The 27,017-nt window shown below is 42.1% G+C and overlaps 1 protein-coding gene across 2 annotated transcripts; it reads left to right on the top strand.

The window, feature by feature from the left end:
- The first annotated feature begins 1,420 nt into the window (after positions 1-1,420).
- Positions 1,421-23,628, top strand: fbxo38 (F-box protein 38). Of its 2 annotated transcripts, none has more exons than XM_079672836.1 (21): positions 1,421-1,591; positions 2,514-2,727; positions 3,498-3,631; positions 4,074-4,237; positions 5,095-5,260; positions 5,476-5,751; positions 5,964-6,057; positions 8,598-8,728; positions 8,914-9,084; positions 9,256-9,398; positions 9,853-10,054; positions 10,759-10,956; positions 11,475-11,630; positions 11,854-12,513; positions 13,907-14,007; positions 17,732-17,834; positions 18,298-18,464; positions 18,823-18,968; positions 19,895-19,998; positions 22,057-22,170; positions 22,308-23,628. In XM_079672836.1, exons 2-21 carry the CDS (start codon positions 2,594-2,596, stop codon positions 22,484-22,486), a joined length of 3,543 nt encoding a protein of 1,180 aa, XP_079528962.1. In that variant the 5' UTR covers positions 1,421-1,591; positions 2,514-2,593; the 3' UTR covers positions 22,487-23,628. The 2 variants fall into 2 exon arrangements, with proteins under 2 accessions (XP_079528962.1, XP_079528963.1); XM_079672837.1 differs by having other exon boundaries at positions 1,422-1,591; positions 10,762-10,956.
- Positions 23,629-27,017: the final 3,389 nt, after the last annotated feature.

The following is a 27,017-nucleotide window of genomic DNA, read 5'->3' as shown; positions in this document are numbered from 1 at the left end:
GTTTTGATGTGTTTCAGTCGGGCTTTCGACCTAACCACAGCACTGAGACTTCACTTGTCAAGGTCTTAAATGACATCCATTTGAACACAGACAGTGGCAGAATATCAGTGTTAGTATTGTTAGATCTCAGCGCTGCCTTTGATACTGTTGACCACAACATATTGCTCGACCGTCTTCAAAACTGGGTGGGAGTTTCAGCAACAGCTCTAAACTGGTTTAGTTCAAGGACAGAACAAACTTTGTCTCAATAGGCAATTACAAATCAACCCTGACAAATATGTCATGCGGGGTTCCTCAAGGCTCCATCTTAGGACCTTTGCTTTTTAATATTTATATATAATTATTAAAAAGAACGATCGCTATCACATCTATGCAGACGACTAGTCGGGAGACTACTCTCCGATTAGAGCACTGAGCAAGTGCATTGAGCACATCACTGACTGGATGACTCAGAACTTTCTCCAATTGAACAAACAAAAAACTGAGATAATTTTTTTTGGAGCAAAGAAAGACCAATTAAAAGTAATCACAGAGCTTCAGTCGGCAGACTACAAAGTAACTCACAAAGCAAGAAATCTGGGTGTAGTGATGGACTCAGACCTGCATTTTAACAGTCACATTACAACAGTTATTAGATCGGCATACTATCACCTGAAGAATATATCAAGGATTACAAAACTAATGTCACAACAGGACTTAGAAAAGCTTGTCCATGCTTTTATTTTCAGCAGACTCGACTACTGTAATAGTGTCTTCACAGGTCTCACAAAAAAATCAATTATTGGCCTGATTAGTGTGTGTGCATTTAGGCTCTGTTTTCCCTGTCAGTGGACAGGTAGTGTGTGTGAGATCCTTGTGGCTGCTGACTGTGTTCAGGTGGACAGCAATTGAGGCTGTGAATCATGTGCCCATGATTTGAATAAATGCCCACACCGAGTTGTATTTGGACGTTCTGCCTCTGCCTCCTTGCTTGGTCGGGCCGCTCAACGGTGTCCTCTCAGTCTAGACTAGAGCAATGATATTAGGCTTGTTATTCGAGATAAGAGGTTAAAATGTTTAGCTTAATTATGTGTATTTTCTTTCCCTTTTACCTATATTAGTATTTCCCGTTAGTTATAAGTGTTTTTTTTTTGGAAAAGTAGTAGGCGGCAATGCAAGGTCTGGATGCCAACCGCCTCTTAAAACCAAAAAGAAGAAGAAGTTTAATGTGTTCGTGCCTTCTGGATATTTTCTAATGCAGATTTTGAACTTATCTTATGGCTTGCCCTGTGGTTGAAAACAGACTAATCATAGATACGGGTTTTTCAGTAAGTGAAGTTTAATTCTCTATTACATTTATTTTCTGGATAATCAGATAATAATTCTGCTCCACGCTCCAACCCAGTAGGTGGCGGTGTCTGCCTTGACGCTGGTAGCCAGCCGATCTAAAGCTAAGGAAGAAGAAGCAGCAGCAGCATCAGCAGAAGAAGAAGAAAAGAAGAAGAAGTATAATCAGAAGAAGAAGAAGGGGAAAAAGAAGAGGAAAAGCACAGCTTTTTAGCTGCTGTACTTAAAGGAAGCGCCACACCAGTGGCTTTGACTGAGCCATGCGGTAGGTCGGAACACTCTCCGTGTGGAAACGGTGCAGGGCAACCAGTCACTTCCTGTATTGTTTACTTTTATGATTTGTGTCTGTTCAATGTTAGCTGCGGATGTGCTAACTAGTAAGCTAGCTTTGACAAAGACTATGCTGAACTTTATTGCATCATTACGCGGAGGAAGGTCTTCAGTTTAAAGTGTTCCCCCTGTCAGTAACCGTCCAACGGTCAGCATAATGTTCTATCGTTGGCTACAACCATACGTAAAGCTGCTAATGTGTTGGTGGTTTGCTCAAAGCTTGATTCAGGTTATATACATTGCCTTATATCATTAGTGAGTGGTTTTATTTCAGACTTCCCTTACACGCCCTGAAACAAGTTGTACCTGGACATTACTGAGTTACGTTAACAAAAAGCACTACAAGTCCTCATGTTTGTGTGAAGCTGTTCCACATGCTGTCATGTTCTCACTCTCAGCACTATAGCTCTGGTTTGATGTCCTCCCACGTGAAGCTTCTGATAGTTTCTTCCTCCAACTGTCTGACAATTACGCTTGCATGATCTGCACTCGGATCAGTCAAACCAGTTAACGAACGCATATTACTGCAAAGTCTGTTTTAATGGATTCAATATTTGCCTCAACATTTATTATTATTCGGTTATCAAATTCACAATTTTATAATCCAGGTTATGATGAGTGCCTTATATGTGTTTACATGGTTTAGTAACCTACATTTTCAAGAGAATGTTGAAATAATAGTCTAAATATCTCATTATCTGTATAGTTCTATCCAACCCACAGGTTTAACCCGATCAAATGTCTCAATTTCGAGCTAGAGACCTGAAGTAATGCAAATGACAAGCACCCCTACCTCTGTATCCTTTCCCCTTGATCCCATGTACTTATCTTGGTTGTGATGTTTGTCCCAAACTAAGGTTCCTGCCTAGGAAGTAGCACCCCTGCAGGAGGGAGGAAGTGTGTGTCTGTCTTCAAGCCTGGGCAGTGTCGCACAGTGATGGGGCCGAGGAAGAAGGCCTCTAAACCGCAGCCTGTGGTGGGCAGCAGTGGAGGGGAAGTGCTCCTGAGACCCAGTGAGCCCAAAGACTACATCAATGAGCTGTCCCATGAAGTCCTCTGTCATATATTCAGGTACAATGCCATGTGGGGGAGTTGGTATAAATAATGATCAGGAGAAAACAAAGTTTCAGCGGTCAACATGTCTGAAGATTTCAATGTCTCGGACAAATGGGAGAAAATCCAGTCAAATATCATCTGTGTTTATTATTGGTCTTAAAAAATATTGTTAGGAAGGCTATTTAAAGAATGTCATCTTCAAGGAATTCATATTCATATTTGATTGTAAAGTAGGTTATTTCAAATAAAACAAGTCCCTTTAAAAAGACTTCCGCATGATTTTAAAAAGAAGCTAATAAGTCTGAAATGACTAGACAGTAACACTTAACAGTTAACACAAATCATTTCGCTCAGCTTTTGGCCTACATATTCTCATAATGGCAGAGAAAGCGGACAAATGGTTATTAAAACCTGCTTGAATTCATAGTCTACGCCCCTTGATTGTCTTTCTGATCAACCTTTATAGAGCCCATCGATCAAACTATAGTTATTATTAATGTTGTAGAATCTGACCTACTAACCTTTCAGCATTTGCAAGTCATTGGTCTGTACGCCATAATATGCACTTTTTTGGTCGCAGTGATATTTATTGACTTAGTTTTAGATAACTCACGTTCAAAACCTTTGAAAATGTTGTTTCATTGTGTTTTAAGCCCACATTTCGTTTAACATTTCCTAAATTGAATGTGTGTACATTTAAAGTAGTAGACTGAAATGAGTTACACATTGACCTAAGCCAAAAGTGCGAAAGGTTTGAAAGGTTTAAACGTTGTTTGGTTTCGTAGGTACCTTCCCATGAAGGACATCATGTGTATGGAGTGTCTGTCCAGAAAGCTTCGAGAAGCTGTGACTCTGTACCTGCGCGTGGTCAAGGTGGTGGACCTGTGTGCCGGCCGCTGGTGGGAGTACATGCCTTCAGGTGAGAGCACAACCACTGCTTCCCTTACCAACTAAACCAAACTAAGAGCATGTTCACTTTTTTTTTTTTTTCATTCGTCATTAGTATTTTCTGTAATGTGGTGTAGAAGTATAGGGCCGGAGTATAGGGTTCAGACAATGACTTTGTGGTAGATAAAAGTCTCAGATGTAATGTGAGCTGCAACAGGGGGAACTGTAGTGAGAGAAAAGTGGTTAAAGTGGTTTTGGAAAGCATCAGGAGAGTGACAATAGCAGCAGCTACAGAGCAGCTGCAGTGTTTTACTGAGCGATGGTGAACAGGGAATTGCCACAGTATAACATGGGGGGGGGGGGGGGGGGGGACCATGTTTTACTGGTCAGTGTGTTTATGGGTTAGCAACCTTTTTGTTTGTTTTCATATATGTTAAGGACATGGTCTGAATGTACTGCTTTTTCTGGGTCAGGCTTTACAGATGGCAGTTTTCTGCTCCTTTTGAAGAAGATGCCAGATCTGGAGCAGCTATATGGCCTCCACCCTCGGTACCTGGAGAGGAGGCGAGTCCGAGCCTACGAGGCTTTCAGTATACCTGGAGTCCTTGAGGCACTACAAGCCTGTCCCAATCTGCTGGTCAGTATATTTTTGACAATGATTCTCTTCTGCAGCAAGGCTTCCTTGCATCAGGTTTCAATCTATCCAGCTGTACCACGCGTTTGTATTACAAAGAATGCATACTTTTAGCATTCTGCGGCACATAACGGAGTGAGTCATAGCAGAGGCTTGTGATGTTTTTATCGTCTGTAGAAAAGTCAGCAGGGCTATTAAACTCTTCTGTTCAGGGGGCCCCATTTTTCAAAAACCTGACCATTGCATAGATATATATATATATTATTTATGAAATATATATTTTTAAAGTAAAGAGCTGTTTAGTATTTATCAACGAATGTGCAAATGTGAATAGTATTGAGTATACAGCAAGGCACGACCTTGTTGATGAGGCAAGCTGCAGTCGGGTACAAACACATTTTGTGAGGTGAGGTTTTGTTCCTGATGGACCTCAGACTCCTTCCTAAGTCTGTTCGTGAAAGGCCCTATACAATTAAAGTTATAATTATTATGAAGAGTGCCAGTATGTGGTGCGTCCTTGTGATAACACAAGAGCTATGGGAACTAATGTCACCATTTCATTGTTACATTATGAAGCTTATGTCACATACTCCTTTTTCTCCTTTGACACCCTGATGGTGTCGCTGCGCTGTTAGAAATCTGAATGTATTTGTAGGATTCAACATTTGGATTTGTCAAATTACTATTCCAGGAAAAGTGTTAACGAGCAAGCTTTCAACTGTATATCTGTCCTAAGTGTATAGAGATGTGAATCAAGCCATTACAGCTAAGCACACTATCTACTGGAAGAAAAACAGCTAGCAAGTGGACCTTGCATTTTGATGGGTTTTGTCAAATAGCTGGATTTTCCTGAATTCCAGGGCGTGGAGACGTCCCATCTGGAGCTGGTGGAAGCCATATGGAACTACATGCCTCAGGTTCATATACTGGGGAAGTTCCGCAACCGTAATGGGGCCTTTCCCATTCCTGCTGAGAACAAACTGACCATCCCCATAACTGCAAAGATCCAGACCCTACATCTCGTTGGTAAGAAATGCCACAATAAACCGAAAACTCCTGCTACTGCCTAGAAATTGCAGCTGAAATACAATTCATTGAAATATGTAAATCCATTTATTCTCGTTAGTGCAGGAGCTTGTGGGGCTTGTAAATGGACCTGCAAGGGCCATGTCGTGTCACCTTAGTTTGAAAAACAGCAGCACTGTAATTGATGAACTTCACAAAGTGTCTGTTTGTTGTAGGTGTGAATGTCCCAGAGATCCCCTGCGTGTCCATGCTGCGCCATCTTTACCTGAAGTGGGTCCGCCTCACCAAACCTCAGCCGTTTAAGGACTTCCTGTGTGTGAGCCTGAGAACCTTTGTCATGCGCAACTGTGCAGGGCCAACGAACTCCCTCAAATACGTTCCCCTGGTAACGGGTTTAGCATCAGCTCGGAACCTCGAGCAGTTGGAGCTGGTGAGGGTTCCCTTCCTAGGGGGGCTGATCCAACATGTGGTGGAAGACAGCTGGAGGTCAGGTGAGGAGGGCGTGTGTGTGAAACAAAAAAAAGTATATTATTTACAAAAAGTAATTATAAAATGGAATTATGGTTGGAAAGTGTAATAAATATTTATGTTGGTCATAGAATATTTTATGATTGTACAAATTCCAATAGGGTTGGGACGTTGTATTGAACAATTGAATACACAACAAAGACGTGTCTGTGATATTGGGTATGTGTCTCTCCAGGAGGATTTCGGAACCTCCACACCATTGTGTTTGGAGCATGTAAGAACTCTCTGGAAGTGGACCTGGGTTACCTCATCATCACTGCTGCTCGCAGGTGCTCAACCATTAACCAGTTAATTCAACTAGCTGCATGTACAGCTAGAGTTTTCATAGAAAAACCACAGGGTTCCACTTTATGGTCTAGTTGCCGGCAGTGTGAACTGTTGGAGGAGGCCTGATCATTTATTCTGGCAAATTACTCAGACCTACTAATTGACAGAATTGATTGAGTCTATGTAAGTTTACTGCTTGGCTCAGATCCACCAACGTCAGCAAGATCTCACCTCTATTAACTCCCTGAAGAACCAGGTTCAATTAACTGCTGTTTCAATTCAGGCGACCCGCTACATCTCTTTAAGCGATCCCGAAGGATTTTGATATCAGTAGTGAGGTGTGGCCCTACCTAAGTGTGAGTGTGGCAGGGTGCAATCTTACCTTTTTGAAGCAGGAGAGGAGAGCACAGATGTCTTTTTAAGTTATCCCAATCCAAAAGGTGGGATCAGTTTATTCGAAGAAAAATTGGTCCATACTTGAACAGGTTTTTACCTTCTCTCGTTACAATATGACAATAATATAAAACATATCATGCTGTGGTCATTTTCTAATCTGAAACCTGAATTCATAGTTTTGACATTAAAGTCTTCCGACCATAATCCAAAGGAATCTCCTCACGGATCGCCGGGCCTGCACATTCACACCTATAGCCTGACAACATTCAGAGGCGGTTCCTCGTAAATGGTCAGTGTGATCTAACAGTTTCAAACTTTCATCCAACAATTCACTCAACTTCAAAGAAATTCGAGCAATATATACCAAGTTTAAGAGAACCTTACAGAGGAAAAAGCCAGCTCTCCAGGGAGAGAGCTTACCGGGAGATAGCATACGAACTTTGGTACTCCACCTCCGCAGAGAAAATCAGAATCTTGCTGATAAAAGCAACGCCTTTTATATAGGTTGTACGAATTTTTGTCATCCAGCTTTTGAAAAGAGCATGTGAAGATAGCTGACAAGTGCAACCAGGATAAGAACCCCAGTCGTCCCCTCGACAGGTGGCAGGATAAACTCAATGAACAGCACCAAGCTCTGAGTAATATGTTTCTGTTGGCCTTTCACAAAGCCAAACATGCACGTCCTATGCGTTCATTTGAGGAGGACATTGCGCTTCTCAAGAGGCTTGAAGTTAATGTTGGGACTGCTTATCATTCGAGAGAAGGGGGATCACCATCGCACAGGCAATCAGTTCAGAGTTGTATGAAAAATTGAAGGCAGCTGAATTTTGGGGTGTGCTTTTTGGTGGATCAGAAGACATAACAAAAGTGGAGCAGGAAATTGTGTACATTGTGTCTGTGGGTAGCAAGGGAGAGTTTAGCTCAGATTTCATTGGGTTAATTAATTTGGGTGTGAAACGAACGGCACAGGACATAACAGACGGGATGGAGCAACTCTTCCATGCTTGTGGCTTAGGAGATGAGTGGAAGACGAAGTTGGTGTCTGTATGCACAGACGGAGCTGCAGTGAACGTCGGAGTTTACAACGGGGTCGTCCCCAAACTGCGTAAACTGGTGGCGATTGGGGATTGCCTTGTGCATATTCTTTGATCCTTCAACTTGGCCTAAAGAAAAAAAAGATCTCCACAGTTTTGGCAACACAACACTGACTGACATTCTTCAGAAATATGAGGCCATCCTGTCTATCGACAGAGACTCCCCTGTAAGAGAATGGATGCTTTTAAAGCAAGCAGGAAAACGTTTGGCAGCGTTCTCTGTGTATGACTTGGTCAACATAGTGAAGACAAGCAATCCAGAAAGATACTCCAACATTCAGAAAGTCCTGCTGTTGTCCCTTACACTGCCCTTGAGCAGTGCTTCATGTGAGAGGGGATTTTCACATCTTAATATAATAAAAAGCAAGTTCAGATCCTGCCTGTCAGACTCTCGCGTTTCATCCCTGATGCACATCCATTTGTCTAAGATGACAACAGAGACTTTCGACCCAAAACCAGCTGTTGACTTGTGGATGCAAGCAGCTAATCGCAGACTCAACCAGAGAGAAAGTAGTAGGTCTACATCATCAGCTGCCATGTCTGACAGAGAGGAAGACAGTGAGGAGAACAGTCAGGAGGGTAGTGATGACAGCTTGTAGGATTACTGGTCGTGCTAATGTTGTCTTGTGTTCACCTCTGCTTGTGTGTTCTGTGTTCACCTCTGCATGTGTGTTCTGTGTTCACCTCTGCATGTGTGTTCAGTGCCGTGTGTCTGGCAAATAAAGTCAAGACCCCCTCAAAAGTTACGGTTTATTTCATTTTAAGGATGAGCACCAAGCAACATCTCCAGGTGCTCCTTTGAGAACCAGGGCAAACAAGTTATGTGCACCCCTTACAATAGGAGTCTATGAGCTGGCTACTACACTATTAGGGTAGATGTTGGACACACTGTCCCGACACTGTACAGAGCAAAGCATAATCACAGGACATGGAAGTAAGAAGCTCACTGATACCCAGGTTAACATGGAGTTGAAAGAAAACCCTTATTGAACCTGTCCTTACCTTCAGAGCACTAACGTTTCCTAATGACATGATTTGTGTCTGTTCAACAGGCTTCACGAGCTGCGTATCCAGCCTTCTCTGACCAAAGATGGCGTCTTCTCAGCCCTAAAAATGGCTGAACTAGAGTTTCCTCAGTTTGAGACACTTCATCTGGGATATGTGGATGAGTTCCTGCTGCAATGTAAGTTTCCTCCAAATATCTTCAGCAGAACTCAGATCATGTTTCCTTCCCTGAAAGAAATCAGCATTTCCATACTCTTTCTTCTTGTGCTTAATTTCCATGTTAATATATTATTATATTATCAAACAATAGACAACCATGGCTCTCCTTCTCTAGCTGCTTTTTCTTTCTTTGTGAATGTGTAGGTAAGATGACTCATTCGGAGCTGGTGAAGTATGGTCTGGCTGATGTCATTGAGAACCCAGGCATCATCACTGATATTGGAGTGAAGGTAGTGAACGAGGTGTTCACTAACATCAAGTACCTGCTGATCTACAATTGTCCTCACCTGCATAACCCTCACCACTGGATCACAGGTAACACTCCACAGACATCACTGGTTGCCTGAAGTGTGTTTCTCAAGGCGCTAATATTAATGTGGGCTCTATGTAATAGAAGTTGTATTTTGCTGCTGTCTTTGGTCTTTCAGTTGTTGCTTTGTTGTAGTGCTGTGTGTAGCTGTTATCTCTGCCTTTGTCTGTCCTCAGATCAGTCCAGATGGAGTCGTCTGGTCGATCTCACTCTGGTTCGCTGTCATGCCATCAAACTGGAATCCTTTTCCCAGTTCATAGAGGCACTTCCCAGCCTGGAGTTCATCTGTCTGGACCAGATGTTTAGAGAACCACCCAAGGTATACACTACATATATATAATATATATATATATATATATTTCTCCCCCTCAGATCCCTCGAAGTAGACAGGTGTGTGTGTTTTCGCCTCGTAGTTTTTCTGTCCAATTAGAGATTTTTAAAACACAAGTTAGCTGTTTTTTTCCTGTCATGGTCAACATTTTTGGTTTCACGAAGATACCACTTAACATCACATATTATTTATACTTTTCTTCAAAGCGACTAAAATACCCTAGACATGCCTATCGACCAGCTCAATTGGACATTTTGTCAGGACTGACCACATCATGAGTTGTTATCGCCAGTTGTAGAGCACAGCAGCCCTCCATGGCTGAGTAGTTGTAATGAAAAGGGGAAACAACGGAATGCTTTCAACAACAACAATGAACTGAGACTATTGTTTGTGAAACCATTGTATGTACTCATGCATGTTCTGCGTGTCCTGTGTGAGACAGGGCTGTGCCAGGGTGGGTCTGAGTGCAGGGACTGGTATCGGCGTGTCCTCAGCACTTGTCAGCAACCAGAACTCCAACAACGACAATGATAACAACAACAACCACCACCACCACAACAATGAGCCCAACATGCCCCCTGCCCCTCCACCTGTCAACATCATCAACAACAACAACAACCAGAGACAGCAGCAGGAGCACAATGGCAAGTCCTACCTGCAGTCCTAGGGGAACAGCAGTTCAACACAGCAGCAACTATTGTGGACTTTAGCTTCTGGAGTCTTAAAACGACCTTACCTTTTCAACCCTTAGTCTTTAGAAAGTACACCTGAACCTTTCTGGGATTATGCTAGTGCTCTGCCGGAGATGAAGTGAGCTAAATGTGATTCAGTGAAGTGATTCAGACTCGGACATTTTAATGTTGTGCAACATTCTATCACCAAAACTCTGAATGCAGTGTATTTAGTAGATAACTTTCAGATCTGTCAATAGCTTCTGGGAGAGAGCATCTTATCAGAATCAGATATCCTTTATTGGTCCTACAGATAGGAAATGTAAAATCATAGTGCAGTGCAGACAAATCAACATTAGTAGAGTAGAATATTAACTTAGGAGTTTATTTAATAACATTGTTAATATAAACAAATCTAATGAACACAAGTCTGTGGTAAAAAATAAGTAGCAGCATCATAAAAAAGTGAACATATGAAAGTAGTAACATCATTAATTAATAAATATAACTGTCATCTCTCAACAGTGCTGAATATTGAAGTATCAACAAGTAATAACAAAAGTAAATAGTATACCGTAATAGCAACTATTGTACAACAGGGTGGTTATAGTCAGTATTGGTGTCTGTACGAGGGACTGTGGTGATTGGTATGTAACAAATGTTTATTTTCACTGAAGCAGCAGCAGCAGCAGAGGTAAATGGGATGGAGGATGAGGAAGAGGAGGAGGAGGAGGTGATGTTGGAGGAGGAGAACATGGAGCATCAAATAGAGCTGAAAGGAGCACAAGGGGAGGTGAGAGCTGAGGGGGCGGACGCAGCTCCAGGGCCCAGTCGTCTGGCTGAAACACCACAACGTCCCGACGAGGAGCAAGCAGGTTTGCAGCTTGTTTTTTTGTTGTTGACAGTAGCAGGGGTTAAATCTGGCACATGTAATATTAGCGTACACTCAGTTTTGATGTAGTAAATGGAAGCATTAACTTCCTCAGTGTTGTAATGACTGGGAAAGCTGAGTTCTCCTGCTGCAAAGTCTGATCTTTCTGCCAGGAGGCAGGACCTGCAGGCTCACCTGCCACTATGTATCTGGGGAGCTAGGGGGCGCACGTGCTCTATGCTGTTTCAAAACTAAACTTCCCTGTTCTCTTTGCTTGAACTGCAAACTAGTTATGTTTCCAAGACCCATGCGTTGCATCGGGTCAGGGCTGGCATGGCACTCTGCAAACAGGAGCAATCCGCTTTCTCAATGTAGCTTGTTGGACATCCACATAAAAGCTGAAATAATTTCCTAAATACATCAGCCGTCTAATCCAGCATTTCTTCATGCTCACACGTAAAAAAAGAAAATGCTTTTCCTAATCATTTTGGATGTCTACTGATCTGTCTTTCCCAATTCCAGGTCCCAGTGGCTTAGTACAGCAGAACAGAGCAGCAGGGGCAACTGTTCCAAAGCCCCCCCCGGTCATCTCAGACTCTGACAGTGAGGAAGAGGAATGTCTTGTATCAAGGCTAATGCCAGCTTCCTGTTTGCAGCAGCCAGCTTCCTGTGCAGAAGGTAACACTATTTCACAGAACACCAGTCATTATAACCATTGCCTGTCACAATGGGTTGTGGGTGTGGACTGGGGTCAGTAACACAACAGCTACAGAATAAGGGCTTCTTGTTCAATACAAAAAAGGATCTACACACAAATGTGGCTATAAGCATAAGAACATGGTTTAAAACAAAGAGCTTGGGTTGTCCCGTGTATGTAAAATAAACATGTATGTGTTTCCAGGGAAAGGAAAGACTCCTCTGAGGCGGAGCAACAACGTAGCCGGATCAGCGGCAGACTCGCCTGACCTGACGAAGGCTCAGCTGTCAGAGAGCAGCTGTGAGAAGAGCTGCCAGGTGACCAGTGAACAGATCAAAGCCGACATGAAGGCTGCTGCTGACACCAGCAGGAGGACTAGTGCTAAAGGAGCGGAGGCTGCTGCTCGCCTCGGGGGGGACACTGGGACAGGGCGGGGCCCTGGAGGGAGGCCGCTCACTGGCTCTGCTGCCTGGGCTGGACCTGGAGCTGCCTCTTCCAGGCAGGTAGGTGGATGTGGGAGGGTGGTGATGGGGACCTCCCACAGAGCAACCACAACCACTGAGAGAGCAACAGGAACTGGCAGGCCAAGTGAGGGCTCAGAAGGCCCCTCTGGAGCAGGGACTGAGAAGAGCTCTGCTTGTGTGGACAACGGGGCTCCCAGGTGTGCTGCTGTCAACCATGCCTACAGGAGAGCATCACTGCTGCCTGCACAGGGAGAGAGACCAGCCACCCCCCCGGGATCTGCCCCTGCTAACGGGTCAGGGTCACAGCACGGTCAGCCCGGAGACAAGGACTTCGTTCCTAGAAGACCTTTGACCCGATCTTGCACTCGTATGACCCCTGTGTCGCTGGTATCTGAGACAGGTAACTGAACACAGAACACACTGAATGTCCCACGATCATCACTTCAGGGGAGTGGCACTGACCATGCTTTCCTTTATGTGCCAAGGCTTGGGTTTGTAGTTTCATGGAGCCCAGTAAGTGGTGGTTCTGCACTCAGTGTTTCAATATGCCCCCCTTCAAAGTAAAATGAGAAACAAATAACACAGAAATTCAAAATAATGACTTTAAAAAGGTCATTAACCTCTAATCTACACTCAAAATCCATTGAAAGACTATAGAGATCAAATAAATAACTGCACAAGATATCATGAGGGCCTAAACTAAATCTCTCAAGTCAAAATGTGTATGTACTTTGCAGCCACACACGATTGCCAAGCAGCGCTTATTGTTGTTTAGGCTGGCCACTCATGTGTCGCGAGTGTTGACAGGGGGCGGGGGAGCACGCTCATGAACTGTTAGCGCCGGACCCTCGCAACGGCTGCGGAGCGCATTTGCGCCACATTTGGGCCTAAGATGAGGTTTGAGTCTGCGTGATCTGCGTGTAGGGAGGGGCAGCAGCCATACCATTAGCTAGAACTAGCTAGATCTGATGGATTTGGACATAAACGCGAGTGAAGTATAACCGGACGCGAGAGAGAGAGAGATCAGCACCTGCAGCTCTGCCCGCTGTGAGGGACCGGTGAGCGGAGCAAAACACACCTTTTAGACGTCAACTAACACATTTAGCTATGGCACTGTCGTATATATATATACATTGAATTATTCAATTTGATAATATTTAATCAACTTAGGCATCACTCGCAAAAAATAAATAATAAATAAATAAAAATATTCATAACTCATATTCGAATACATTAATAATTATTCGAATACCTGAATAATTTCGAATATTCGATTAATCGTTCCCATCCCTAGTCTTAATATGAACTAATATAAGTACAGTACCACTACATGCATATAAATGCCAGCACAGCTACGGAAAGTCATCTATTTAATCATCTCTACAAAAGGATATTATGTCATTTGAGTATTGTTGCTTGAATTCCGATCCCGCAACCTGCAGTTGTTCAAGGTGGAACTCCAACAATTTCCCAAAATCTCAGTTTGCTAGTGTTGCGGAGTTCTTCTGCAATTGTGATAATAAAGCCTTTGGTGTCCCGGGAGATGGAGTGGTTTCACTGGAATCAGCTGGCTGGGTCTGAACATAACACCAAATATAAGATGTGACTTTAGTCCTCTGCTTGAGGCTAGCGGCTTGAGACTCCATAGGCCACTACTTGGGCCGCACTGACGTTGCAAGATATAAAGAGTATACAGACAGTTTATTATTTAAAACTATTATAAAGTTATAGTGTATATTTGAATTAACGCTATAACTGAGTTTGTTTAAGGTTATATTTTTGTTTATGTTAAGATCTTTCAAGAGCCAGGCCTCGAGTCGCAGTGAGGAGGAAACGAATGGCTGACAAATCCACCAGCACCTCGGACCCTGTCACCGAGGACGACCACGTACAGGTACACACACGCACACACACCATTTTAACTGCAGGGGCATATGCGAGAGACATTTTTTATTTATTACATTAAGCAGCAATTATTATTTTGATCAATATTGAGATCTCAATTATTTTCATGATCATTTATTGGTGTAAGTGAGCGTTGGCGTACGTGCCGAGCAGCAGTGGCGGCTGGTGGAAAATATTTTTGGTGGGGCTGTTGATATAGTGAGTAAAACATTTTTTTTGGGGAGAAATGACCCCTTAAATTGGGACTTCTGGTGATGTAATGGCCCCGTAAAATCGTGGTTCTAGGGCCAGGAACAACCAGGCTGAGTGGGGCCGAGTATGCTAAACTAATTGTAGTAAAGCCAGCCTCCACTCGGGAAAACCTAGTCAAGCCAGCCCTCACGTGATATTGCGGTGCGCGAATATCCTATGCATTACGGTAAAGTAAAAAAAAATCATCCCTTTGTGTTTAGATGAGAATAAAACAAAAACTGTCCAGTATCAAAGACCCATTTCACTTCAGGGTGATAGCAGGACATCCCATCCAGTCACTCAGAAGAAATCAGGACATTCTGATGTACAGTTTCAAAATAAAATACCTTTGAAGTCTCATATATGAGCTATCATCCCTGTCCCCAAAGGTCTTTTAAAAAAGGTCTTTTTCCGAGTGGAGGCTGGCTTGACCGCAGTCTAAAACTAGAGAGAGAATCGCTGTCAAGGGGGCTACAACTACAACAAGATGAACATATTTGACCGTGATTTAATTGTAATATACGTTTCAAAATGATGCCGAAGTAACAACATACTGATACCGGATAGTAAAAACCATGAATTAAGGCTTTGACAAGTCTGCAGACAAACGGCAGGCGAAAAACCTTTTAAAATGCGTGTTTTCTAATGGAGATTTGGCTAAGCTAACGTTGTAAATGCTCCGACCGTCCACACTCACAACAACGGCCTATACAGACATAAATAAACCAGCGACTGTATTCGCCATGACACAGACAGTATGTGGTTTGTACTTGTTTAACTTTTGTCTAGTTTCTGAACAGATATGAAGAGCTGTGAGCTCTGAGTGCTAAGAGCTAACGGCTGTGTTGTTTTTCTGGGGAGCTCATTTAAGATGACGTCACGGCTCCGCCTACACTGCGTTACTTAAGCAATAGCTCACGACAGGCCGTGGTATATGCTCATTATATCACCTCCGCTTCGCGTCGGGCCGAACCACGCCCCTTAGCTGAAAAGCAAACTGCAGGCAGTTTGATTTTCAGCCCAACGGTATACTGTTTTTCTCAGACGCGGAGGGATACTGACTTGTTGTGAAAAGTAACTTACAATTCTACCCGTGGTATACGCTCAGTATATCACGGCTAAGAACCAATCAGATTGCTTGATTTGACTTGTCAGTTTTATAATATAGAATAGATACTACCCCAGTTCCTCACGAGTCTAAAAAACAACTCACGTCAACGCACGTAAGCAACGTGGGCGCCAACGTGAGCGCTCTCGTGACCAAAATATTTGACGGCGCTGATTGGCTGAAATTATGTTTCGGCGGCACAGTTTACTATTGAGACTTTTGCAACGTGCTGGTTGCTGCTGTTTGGCTCGGGGGCAGCGCCCCGTAATGATAAACTAATGCCAAGGGCAAGGCCAGGCAGGAAACATGTGACTTATCAGTAACTTTAGACATCGTAACACAATTTTAAACAAGATTTTATTGTAGATTATAAATTTTACTGATACCAATTGTATGATATTTACCTTGTTCATTAAAAATTAAAAATATATATATTTTTGAAATTTATACATTTTTAAATATTGTTTTTTTAATTTAATATTTTTTTTAATATTTTATTTTGTATGTGGGAAGATATGGGGCGGCGCCCCTAGTGCCCCTATGGACCGGCCGCCACTGGTGCCGAGGCTTCACCCTTCTTCTAGTCAATGTTTATCCCTGTTAAACCAGTGTCATGAATTCACTGTCATTCCAACAATACGTTGTGGGTGTATATGGACTGTAAATAGTGTATTGTATTGTAACATTCTAAAAGCAAAATTATTAATAAGTTACTTTTTATTAAATTAAAGTTTAATTTGGATTTTGTTCCCCTCGGGGGAGCCAAAGTGCTGCAGTTCGGGCTTAAAGGAGAGCCTCATGTTCGTCGTCTAACATCAGAACACTATGGTAGCCTTCTGTGGCTCCATTGATCAGGATTCACTTGTGGGGGGGGTTTAACACTGACTTTCACTGCTGTTTGGTGTAGCCTGTGTGTACCATGTGTGTACTGAGAGGTTTTTGCTGGTGCATTTTTTGTCTCTGAAGAGTGTGTGTACTCTGTGTGTACCCTGTGTGTGTTCTTGGGCTGTCCCGAATACAATTTTTCGGGCTCCGGATATTCGGTAGTAATCAGCAGCGAATATTCGGCCTGCGCGCTAACCACCTCAACACGTGTATTTTGGTTGATTCACGGCATTCATTTTGTTATTCTACAGTAGGCTATTGTTGTTTTGTAGTTATAGAGAACCGCAGTGACGCGTCCTAAAACCCGGAAGTAAACTCCTTCCGGTTCCTTAGTCAAAAAGCAATGCAATTTCTCCATAGGATTTTGGAAAATAGCTCGAAATAAGGTTAGTGGTTGAAACACATTTAAGAGACGGATCACGTTTTGTTCATCCTGATAATATCCACATGTCTACCCTACTTTTATAATTTTCGAATCATAAATCTAATCGCCAGAAGCAAAATGCTAACGTTATGCTATAAACGAACTAAAGCAGGGTCGCTGCTTCAACGTCACGCCAACTTAAGATCCATATTCAAAACTACAGATTCTAAATGGTACAAGTTCAAGCGTTTGTTTTAACAGTTTGCAAGAGCGCAGGTACTTGGTTTCAAGCAGAACAGGGCAAACAAACTTAGAGGTGTGTTTACGTGTTCGGTGTAATGACGTAAAACGGCCTCGACAACTTCTGTAGTCCTATTCAGCCACTTGGTAACAACCATCGTTTTTCAGACACGTCAACTCTTCAGAAATCACCAGTCAGCATCAGCACTGCTGATGGATTTAATGTCATAGAACAAAACGTGATCTGTCTCTTCAATTTTTGTCAACAACAGACCTTATTTACAGATATTTGCCAAAACCCTATGAGAAATCCCATTGCTTTTTGTCGAAGGAACCGGCAGTGGTAAAATGCTAACTTACTTCCAGGTTTTAGGACGCGTCACTGCGGTTCTCTATTTGTTAATGTATACAACCCAATTTGTGTTCTTTGAAATTGAAAAGGATATTGCATTGTGTTATGTCTTAAGTGTAATTTGGCTTGGCTTCCTATTTATGGACATGCTTTTATTGTGAAGGAGAGTTAGCGCGGTTGACAGGAAGTTGTTGTTGCTATGGAAACAACGTGACGGAGAAAAAGTAATATAATAATATCTACATATAAAGACAGAGAAAGTAAACAATAACGTTTATGGTTAAGTGTTAGCACCCCCCGAAGAGGCACAAGCTCTAACGTTGATGTTGGAGTTTTCAATAAATAAAAATGAAAAAGAATATCCGAATAACAACATTTAAACCCGAATAGTACTCCAACGAATGAATATTCGGGTACAGCCCTAGTGTGTTCTGTGTCTACTCTTTGTGTGTTTACCCTGTGTTTACCCTGTGTGTACCCTGTGTGTACCCTGTTTGTACCCTGTGTGTACTGAGATGTTTTTGCTGGTGCAGGTGTTGTCTCTGAAGAGTAAGAACCTGGTGGGCATCACTCTGACTAACTGTGGAATCACTGATCTGGTCCTCAAAGACTGCCCCAAGATGATGTTCATACATGGTAACAAATCCTTTTATTACTTTCTCATAATATAAGGGACAAGTCATTTTGTTTCCGGAGTAAGACAGAAGTTATTTGTATCCAAACATTATTTGGTACCTAACTTTTAGCAACACAATCTTTGATTTTACACTGTCATTTTTGGGGGAAAAGTTGCAAATATTACAGCAATCGCACTGTAGGAATACCAATAGATCAGCCACACTGTCTGCCATGTTGGATATGTGTTTTATAGAGTCAGTGTTAACAGCTCAATTGTTCGGACATCTTATATCCAGTGTCCTGCATTGATATAAATGAATCAAACATTATGACAACACAACTTCGTTACTCTCCTTCAAGGCAGCACAGTCCTCTCTAAATGACTCCAGTTTAAAAAGCTAATGTCGGCAGGGTAGGTTCAGTCTTTGTCCGAATCATTCAGTCACAAAGTGCTCCGTGTGTTTCCTCCCTCTGCCTGCAGCCACCAGATGTCGAGTGTTGAAGCAACTGCGAGTGGAGAGCGCACCCATAGTGAACCGCTTTGATTTCGCCCAGTGTAAGAAGCTGGACATGGAACAGGTCCTGGATCAGATACTGAGAATGCCTCCTGAGAGGAACCGCATAATTTACATGCGCCCTATGCACCAGGTAGGTCCTCTTTATGTTAACCATGAAAGCATCTTGAGATCTGGATAACAAACAGTCTGCTGACGCTCAGTGGCCAGCTGTATGCGCCAAAATGAAATCTTCCCCCATAGATCTCCATTTTGAAAGAGGCTAAACACCAATATACTGTATGGATTTAAATTTGTTTTCAACCAATTATTATTATTATTATTATTGCAAACAAATATATTATCATATTTTTACTGCTTTCAGTTTGTAGATCAGTTTTATGCAGCAAATGGAGAAACATCTCCTACATCTGTTAGGCAAACTTCCCATGTTTTCCATAATGTTGAAATGGTTCTTCTTATACTTCCCCTGTTCTCTCTCCTCTCTTTAGATTGACTCTGTGGGATTGGAGCGTCAGCTCTTCCAGGGGCCCTATCCCTATCACATCGCCATAGTGCATGAGTTCAGCAACCCTCCAAATATACGCAATAAGGTTCGCATCCGCAGCTGGATGGACACCATAGCCAACATCAGCCAGTAAGTTCTGATCAGATATCAGGGGCATTCTGTCAGACATCAGTCCCTTATTACCCTCTGCTTTCTATCTGAACACTTCTCTCCTAAGTGTTATTCTATATGAGAGTGTTATGACATAGTTACATTTAGTAATATGAAGGACCGGAGACAGGTGAACTCAAAGTAAGCCTATCAGGTGACAGATGACCTCAAAGTAAGCCTATCATTTTTTGTTTTTGGACTACCTATGTTGCAAATGTATTATCTTTTCAATTTACACACGGCATCTATTGCACGTCTGTCCGTCCTGGAAGAGGGATCCCTCCTCTGTTGCTCTCCCTGAGGTTTCTCCCATTTTTACCTTTAAACTGTGGGGTTTCCTCTGGAAGTTTTTCCTTGTACGATGTGAGGGTCTAAGGGTGTCGTATTGTCATACTGATATTCTGTACAAACTGTGAAGTCCACTGAGACAAATGTAACATTTGTGATATTGGGCTATATAAATAAACATTGATTGATTGATTGTTCATTTTCGGAAAATGTAAATAGATTCATTCTGCAGGCCAGACACACCAAACGGACATTAGAGAGCAGTGGGGACGATGTTCTAACATCGCAAAGACTAAGCACCAGCATTCTGTGCCTGCAGGAGAGGAAGTCCCCTTCAATACAAACTGACTTCAATATTATGTATAAGTGATTCTAAAGAGACAACCGGAAGATCTCAGACTGCGGATATTCAAAAAAGCAACGAGAGGTGTTAGTGGATGACATGTTGGGGTCATGGTAATGGGTGGGGACTTTATATGGAGAAATTGGATGCAGCAGAAACGGAAATATATCTAATGAAGTCAACAGTAAAAACTTTAGACATTGTCACTGAGCAAGTATAAGGCCAAATCAATTTTAAACACAACCTGATTGATCTGTGTGTGTCTTTGTCTCAGGGAGTTGATCAAGTATGAGTTCTTCCCCGAGGCCTCAAGAACAGAAGAGGATGTGAAGAAGTATCCCAAATACCCCTGGGGCCGGGACATCTACACACTGGAGGGTAAGACTGTGACCCCCACATTAACCCCCACTCCTTTCCAGTGCCCCACTGAAGGTAGACACACACATTCACATCCACCAAACCTGCGCTGTGGCCAGTTACACATTCAGAGCAGGTGATGCTTACATACACTCAGGAACACTGTACAGAACACACCAAATTGCACAATTTTACGGAAGAGTGCACGTGTGAATTTTTATGTTTAGATCTTAGATATAAGTCAGAATCCTGGCTTTTATCTGACTATAGATTTAAAAAAATGCTCTTTTGGTAAGATCTCAAATATTTTCACGTGGCCCTAATCCACCTCTGTACACATTCATATCCCTTAACATGTTAAAGGTAGGGTAAAAATGGAGAAACCAGCTCGAGTGCGCTAGAATTTGAAAGTATGCAACCGGAAAAAATCTGCCACTTCCTCACAGAGCCCCTCCTCCAACACACACGAACGCGCACATGACCAATGAGGGCACGAGATAAGTTTGTGCACAGATGGAAGGCTGACACGCAGGTAGGCCATCCAGTTATTTTAGCCGGGCCGGCTAAAATAACTGGTAATGTTTATTACATAATAATTTATTCATTGCTATCGGGATGTCAAGAGCATTCCATGGAATATAACAAAAAGTGTTTCTGAAGTGAATTACCTACCCCACCCTTTAAGCCCCGGAAACTGTGTCTCAGGGCTTCTTAACATTTAACAACCTATTAATGTGTCATACCCACTTAACGGGTCAGCTAACTGACGATATGAACAATTTTTACCGAAACGAAACACAACTCTAACGCCGAGCGTCTGAATTAGCACTAAGCCTAAGAGTGCTAATGCCCATAACTAACGGTAGAAATATTGTATACTTCATTGGATCTGCACAAACAAGATATCATATGAAAGCTGAGATTCCACGGATTCTAGAGGTATAAGTTTCAACAAAACTTGCGGCAGAAAAGGCAAAACCAGATAACACACAACTTAGCTTTACGGGGCCAAAACGGCAAATACGTCTTACCTTTGCGGTTTTCTGATCAAAAGTTGTGTTCAATGGCATTAAAACGCATAAAAACGCTGCTGAAGGTTAATCCAATGTCTCTGTGTCACTTTGAAATGATTACTGATAATCCATCATAACATTTATGTCAAAAACTGAGTTTTTATAGTGTATGAGAGCTGTAACCCAGCTTCCGGTTTTGGGCATGCAAGCTGCGCATTCACCAATGGTAATGTTTAGATGGATTTAGGAATGTCCCTTCGATTCTATTGGCTCTAACGGTTCAAAAGAGATGTCAATCACCAAAATCGACCGATGCGTTCCAGAGATATGGCAAATCCACCCAAATGACCCCAGAAGTGGGTTTATTTTTCTAAACCTCTCTAAAAAGGTCAAATGTCACTTGTTTTGCATCAATCTTGATACAGGGTACTTATATGTTATAGTTTGGATTCCTAAAGCTTTTTGTCTACTATCCCATCACTCAAGGGTGGTTTTCACTATAAGTAATGGGTTTCTTTTGGACAAACTATAATTTACATTTTTTTTACTATGTTCAATCTGAATTTACTTTAAAATAAAAACATCTATATTGATTCTGACTTTTCTCCATCCAACTCACAGGTGTATCATTACTTTGAGAAAAAAGATGATTAATTTACCCCTTTTTAGAAGTGAAGATAGTAATTTGTTCTGGGAATGTCATTTTCGAGCCTGAGACCTGAAAAACAGGCTCAGGGCTCAACAGGTTAAAAATAAAGAAAGTACCATTCTCTCAGTTGAACTCATGGTATAGGGATCAAAATAAGTTATTTAGCAGGTAAATTATTTTGCCCACACAGATCTGTTTTAAAGATAAGAAACCCTTTTCTGTGCTACAACAAAACTTCAGTATAGAAGATGTATTCCATTCTGATTAGGGAGGAAGTGTCTACTGTGCATTCAATAACTGACGTAGAGTGCTAGGTCTCTTCTGAATGCACCACATAGAATGATGAAGGATAAAGAATGCATGGTTTCAGTATCAAACGTTCTTGTTCAAAGCAAGTGTTCTGCTGTTGTTGTTTAGGGGTGGTGGACGAGGCCCCCTACAGCATGATAACAGACTTCCCCTGGCTGAGGACCCTGAGGGCAGCGGACCCCAACAGCTACGCCCGCTACGACTTTGAGGACGATGAAAGCAGTGAGTGCAGTCATCCATCCCTCCTTTAGCACACTCCCTGGGATTGATCCCTGAATGTACACAATTCATGAGCATTGCCCCTGTTGCTGACAAAAAAACATATAAACACTTTTCCTCTTTGTTGTGTTGTGTGTAAGCCACCATCTACGCACCCAGGCGTAAAGGCCAGCTGTCAGCCGACATCTGCATGGAGACCATCGGGGAGGAGATCTCAGAGCGGAGACAGAGCAAGAGAGGAGTCTTTCAGAGGGTCGTAGTCCTGTTTCTCCATCACTGTGACACACCAGGAGAGCCTGTGGACGATGACTACATCTAGACTCACCAGACACTGTCCAGCTGAGCTCCTGGCTGGAACTCCTTTTATGGTTTCATTCGTCTGCTGGATGAGGTTCACATAGCTGACGCTGATTTTCTCATTATTTGAGAAACATCTAAAAGCATTCATGAGCGTCCTAGAACCATACATTTTCAACTAAAATAAACATTTAGAATATATGATTTGCTTTCAATATGGCAGACGGGCAGATAGGAATAAGACCTCTCTCTGATCTGTTCCAGTTAAAGTGTTTTATTGACATGCAGAGGAGGATTCTACTGGTGGCCTGATCCCCTGTCAATCTGCCTACCTCTGTCACACATGACCACTCTGACACACAAGGCCTTAGTCGGAATTATTATTGAATATATTTTAAATGTAGGTTATTCTTTGAGTTCTGGATGGTGATCAATATGAGTAATACTGTATTTTACCTCAGCGAGCATTAAATGGAGAAGAGTCAGATTTTGAGTAGATATGGAGCTGAACAAACCCTACGGCTGATTCTTGTCGTTCCTTTACATCAATCCTGGGCAAAGTCTTCGAGCCCCACTGGAAGTGGGCTACATCGTGCTGCTCCCAATCTCACCTAACCAGCCTGACCTGGACACAAATCACAACACTTCCATGCAGATGTAATGTCTCTTATGTTAAGATGTTATAGTTACCACTGACTAAGCAGCGTAAAGGAAGCTAAGAGCTGGGCTTTGTTACAGTTTGACCTTTCCCAACGACAAAACGAGAACACTCAACATCTTCCTGGTTGGCTGGTCAACCAGATTACGTAGCTTTAATTTGTTGCCCTTTACCTTTCTCTACTACTGAACCATCAAGCTATTTTTGAAATCTTTTCTCAGAATTTATTTTCGTTTCCTACGTCCAGTGGTGCCCTGTAGGAGAGACTGATGAGGAAAAGGGCGAAGGTTTGAAAAGAAACATGGTTATAAATCAACAGTGGATGTTTCCTATCAGAGGAACTGATCTGTGTGCAGGTTGAACGAATCGATCTGTGTGTGCAGGTTGAATGAGTCGATCTGTGTGTACAGATGTCATGGATGACCACATGCTTCCATGGAGTTTATATGTTTATAACGAAAGAACAAGACTATTTCACATTGAAAAATAAAATAACGGAAAATAAAGCCATCGACTGGTTTTCATTATTAGATCTTAATATTCTTTTTATACTATTTATATTGGACATGAAAATAGCTCTGTTTAAATGGAAGTGGGTTATTGTTTATATTTATACATTTGTGATACTCTTACCAACATGGGACTGGAAATGATGATTGCATTATACAAAATGTATGTTTATTATTGTTGCAACAATCCGAAAGCAACGCTAATTGAAATGAGTTGACTTTAAGGTAATCCGCCTGCAGGCTGTAGCCACAAACAAAACCAAGTGCATTTACCAGAAGCTCTGGAACAGACTCGATGCACCTAAACAGACAGGGCAAACCACAACGTGTTTTTAACAATCAAATCTGTCACTACCACTCGATCTGCAGGAAATGCTATCCAGTATGATTGACCTCCTCCCCTCACACACCTGATCGATTAAAGACCCGTAACAAAACGTCACAGCCCAATTTTTTACATACTTCCCTATCCTCAAGTAATCACTCACATACTCATCCAATCAGAGTTTTTGATTAAAGACGTTGGTCGAGCTAGTGTTAATTTCGTTGACTAAAACTGACGAAATATGTTCGTCAACGACCTTTTTTTCTTTTTTTGACCTTTACTTTCTTGTGGTTTTAATGTTGAAAACGTGGATCTGAATGAGGCAGGTCTATATGTATCCGACCTTAAAGCCATTACGTTGAACTGCCTCCTCACACATCTGTCTCCCACAAAGCCAACATCTGTGTCAAGGCAAATGAAGCAAACTCTTAGACCTCCCTAGTTAAGCAGCACCACCAAAGAAATAAAGCAACAACGCAGAAAAGCAGAACTAATATGGAAGAAAGACCGCCTCACAGAATCCTTTGAAATCTTAAACAACAAATTATGGCAATTTATCACAAAGCTGTAAAACAAGCCTGGTCCTCCTTCTTCTGACATTGTTCAAACAAACTACAATAACACATGAAATTGTCTTTAAAACTCTTCATTCCATTTTGAAACCTTCCTCAAACCTCCAGAAATTGTGAACAATCTTTAACACAAATGACTAACAAAATTATTACAATAAGACTCCAAAGTTGCAGAGGAACAGTATGACCTGGCTCATCAATACAACCCTTCTGCATTTTGTACTCATTTGAAACATTCTCTCTTAGCACTGCACATTAGAGGAAACATTCACAAACTAAAACCTGCCTGCAGTCCTGCAAATGGGCTCCATGCTGAATTCCCAAAAGAGGTTTTTAACTGGTCCCATAATTGTATCCATTTTGAATAGCTCATTATCCTCTGGTTGTCTCCCACCATGCCTTAAGCATGCAGTAGTCCATCCATTCATCAAACATCCAAACCTAGACCTTCTGGATTCCAATTTCTAAACTACCTTTTTTAGCTAAGATTTTAGAGAAGGTGGTTTACACAGAGTTTATCTTCTTTTATGAATCTCAACAACATATTTGATACATTTCAATCAACTTTTCGTACACGACATAGCACAGGAACGGCACTTGTCAAAGTCACAAAGGACATTTTTAATTTAAGCAGATTCAGGGGACTGCTCCATTTGAATCCTTTTAGATCTTAGCTCCGCATTCGAGTTGATCATGTTATCCTATTAGATCGTCTTGGAAAATGGGTAGGCATCGGGGACACTGCTCTCAAAGGGCTAAAATCCTACCTATCAGATCAGACATTTTCTGTCTCAATTGGGGATAATTCCTCCACTGCAGCGCCGAAGGTTCTATTCTTGGTTCATTATTATTTTCCATCTACATGCTGCCACTAGGGCATATCATACAAATGCAAAAATATTCTATATCACTGCTAAGCGGATGATTCACAAATATATGTCCCTTTAAACTGCAGTGATAAAAGCAATGTAAACAAGCTCCTATCTGGTTTAGATCAAATAAAGTTCTGGCCCAAAACTTTCTCCAGTTAAATGACAAAAAATCAGAGGTAAACATTTTTTGGCCATTCTAAACCAGCCCCTTCTCTGAAAATACATCTGGGCTCCCTGTCCTCAGACATAACAAATCGTGATTTTATCAGTTACGTATCATATACAAAATTAAGTCCTTCATCTCCCGGTCTTATTTGGAGACAGTCAGCCAAGCTCTTATCTCTTCTTGTCTCGATTACTATAACTCCCTAAACTCTGGATTAGGCCCAAAATCAATATCTGGCCTTCAACCAAATACCAGAAGGCTGGACCCCGTCACCCCTGTTTGAGTCTCTCTGGGACCCAGGAGATGGGGCCATAGGAGGAGACGACCTACCACGCCGGCAATGGACCACACTAAACCGCCTACGAACTGGGGTCGGTCGCTTCAAAACATCAATGAAGAAGTGGGGCCTGGCAGACAGTTTTGCATGCGAGTGCGGTGACCCTGAACAGACTGCCGAACACATAATCACCACCTGCCCTTTATATAGACCACCCACGGAAGCCAGCCTCTTCGACGTAGGACCAGAGATGCGGGCATGGCTACACAACACCGAGATGGACCTCTGACGTTACACGAAAGAAGAAGAAGTCTCTCTTCACTGTGAACCTGTCTGTTTTAGAATGTATTTAAAGATGTTACTGCTTTTTTTTTTAAAGCTCTTAACTGTTTGGCTCCTGATTACCTCGACTTGTTGGGCCCTTACGAGCCTGTGCTCAGTCTCAGATCCTCGGGAGGGGCTCTGCTGGCTGAAAGCAAATGGTGACGGGGCGTTCTCCGTCAGAGCCCCTCAGCTCTGGAGCTCCCTGCCGATCTGAGGCTGGCAGAATCAGTGACATCTTTTAAATCATTTGTTAAAACTCACCTTTTTATGAAAGCTTTTAACTAATGATGACACCACTCTGTTTTTTCTTAACATCCATTTATTATTATTTTACTTTCTTTTCTTTTTTTAGTCCCATGGGCTGAACTCTGCTGTCCCCTGGGACCTGGGACTGGCTCAACGGCAATACAAATAACATCTGCATACGTTCCTTTGTGATTGCTATGTGAGCTCTTTGAATATCAAACTGTTCAAATAACCTTTTTTTTTTTTTTACTTTTAATTCAATTGAATATTCTTTATTCAGTATCATTTTGTGATTTGCTACCCAAATGTTTTGTGGCAACTATATTTTTTGAAACAATACAAATCATTTGTGTCTGTGTTTATTGAAAACCGAAATAAGGACCATTTCTGATTTGAGCTTGAGATATACATCTTTCATCCAACAGACTTAAGTTTTAACTCTTTGAGGCGGATTTTCCTGACGAAGCTCCAGAGCAGAGGAGTGACAGATAGCAGAAACACAGAACACCTTCTAATCCCTGCTCTTCCTGCTTTGACAAGTTGTATTGGAGTACAGTCACACACACACACCTTTCCACTGTCAGTAGATGTAAACAGAGTGAAG

The sequence above is a fragment of the Notothenia rossii genome, assembly GCF_949606895.1.
Source record: "Notothenia rossii genome assembly, chromosome: 3".
In the NCBI taxonomy this organism is placed as follows: domain Eukaryota; kingdom Metazoa; phylum Chordata; class Actinopteri; order Perciformes; family Nototheniidae; genus Notothenia; species Notothenia rossii.
The sequence above is the reverse complement of the archived record's forward strand: the minus strand, read 5'-3'. Positions and strand labels throughout refer to the sequence as shown.

Excerpts from the sequence above, each read along its gene's own strand:
- fbxo38 (XM_079672836.1), top strand. The coding sequence starts at position 2,594 with ATGGGGCCGAGGAAGAAGGCCTCTAAACCGCAGCCTGTGGTGGGCAGC. Across the intron at positions 2,728-3,497 it reads GTCCTCTGTCATATATTCAG|GTACCTTCCCATGAAGGACA; the intron begins GTACAATGCCAT and ends TTGGTTTCGTAG. Across the intron at positions 6,058-8,597 it reads ATCATCACTGCTGCTCGCAG|GCTTCACGAGCTGCGTATCC; the intron begins GTGCTCAACCAT and ends TCTGTTCAACAG.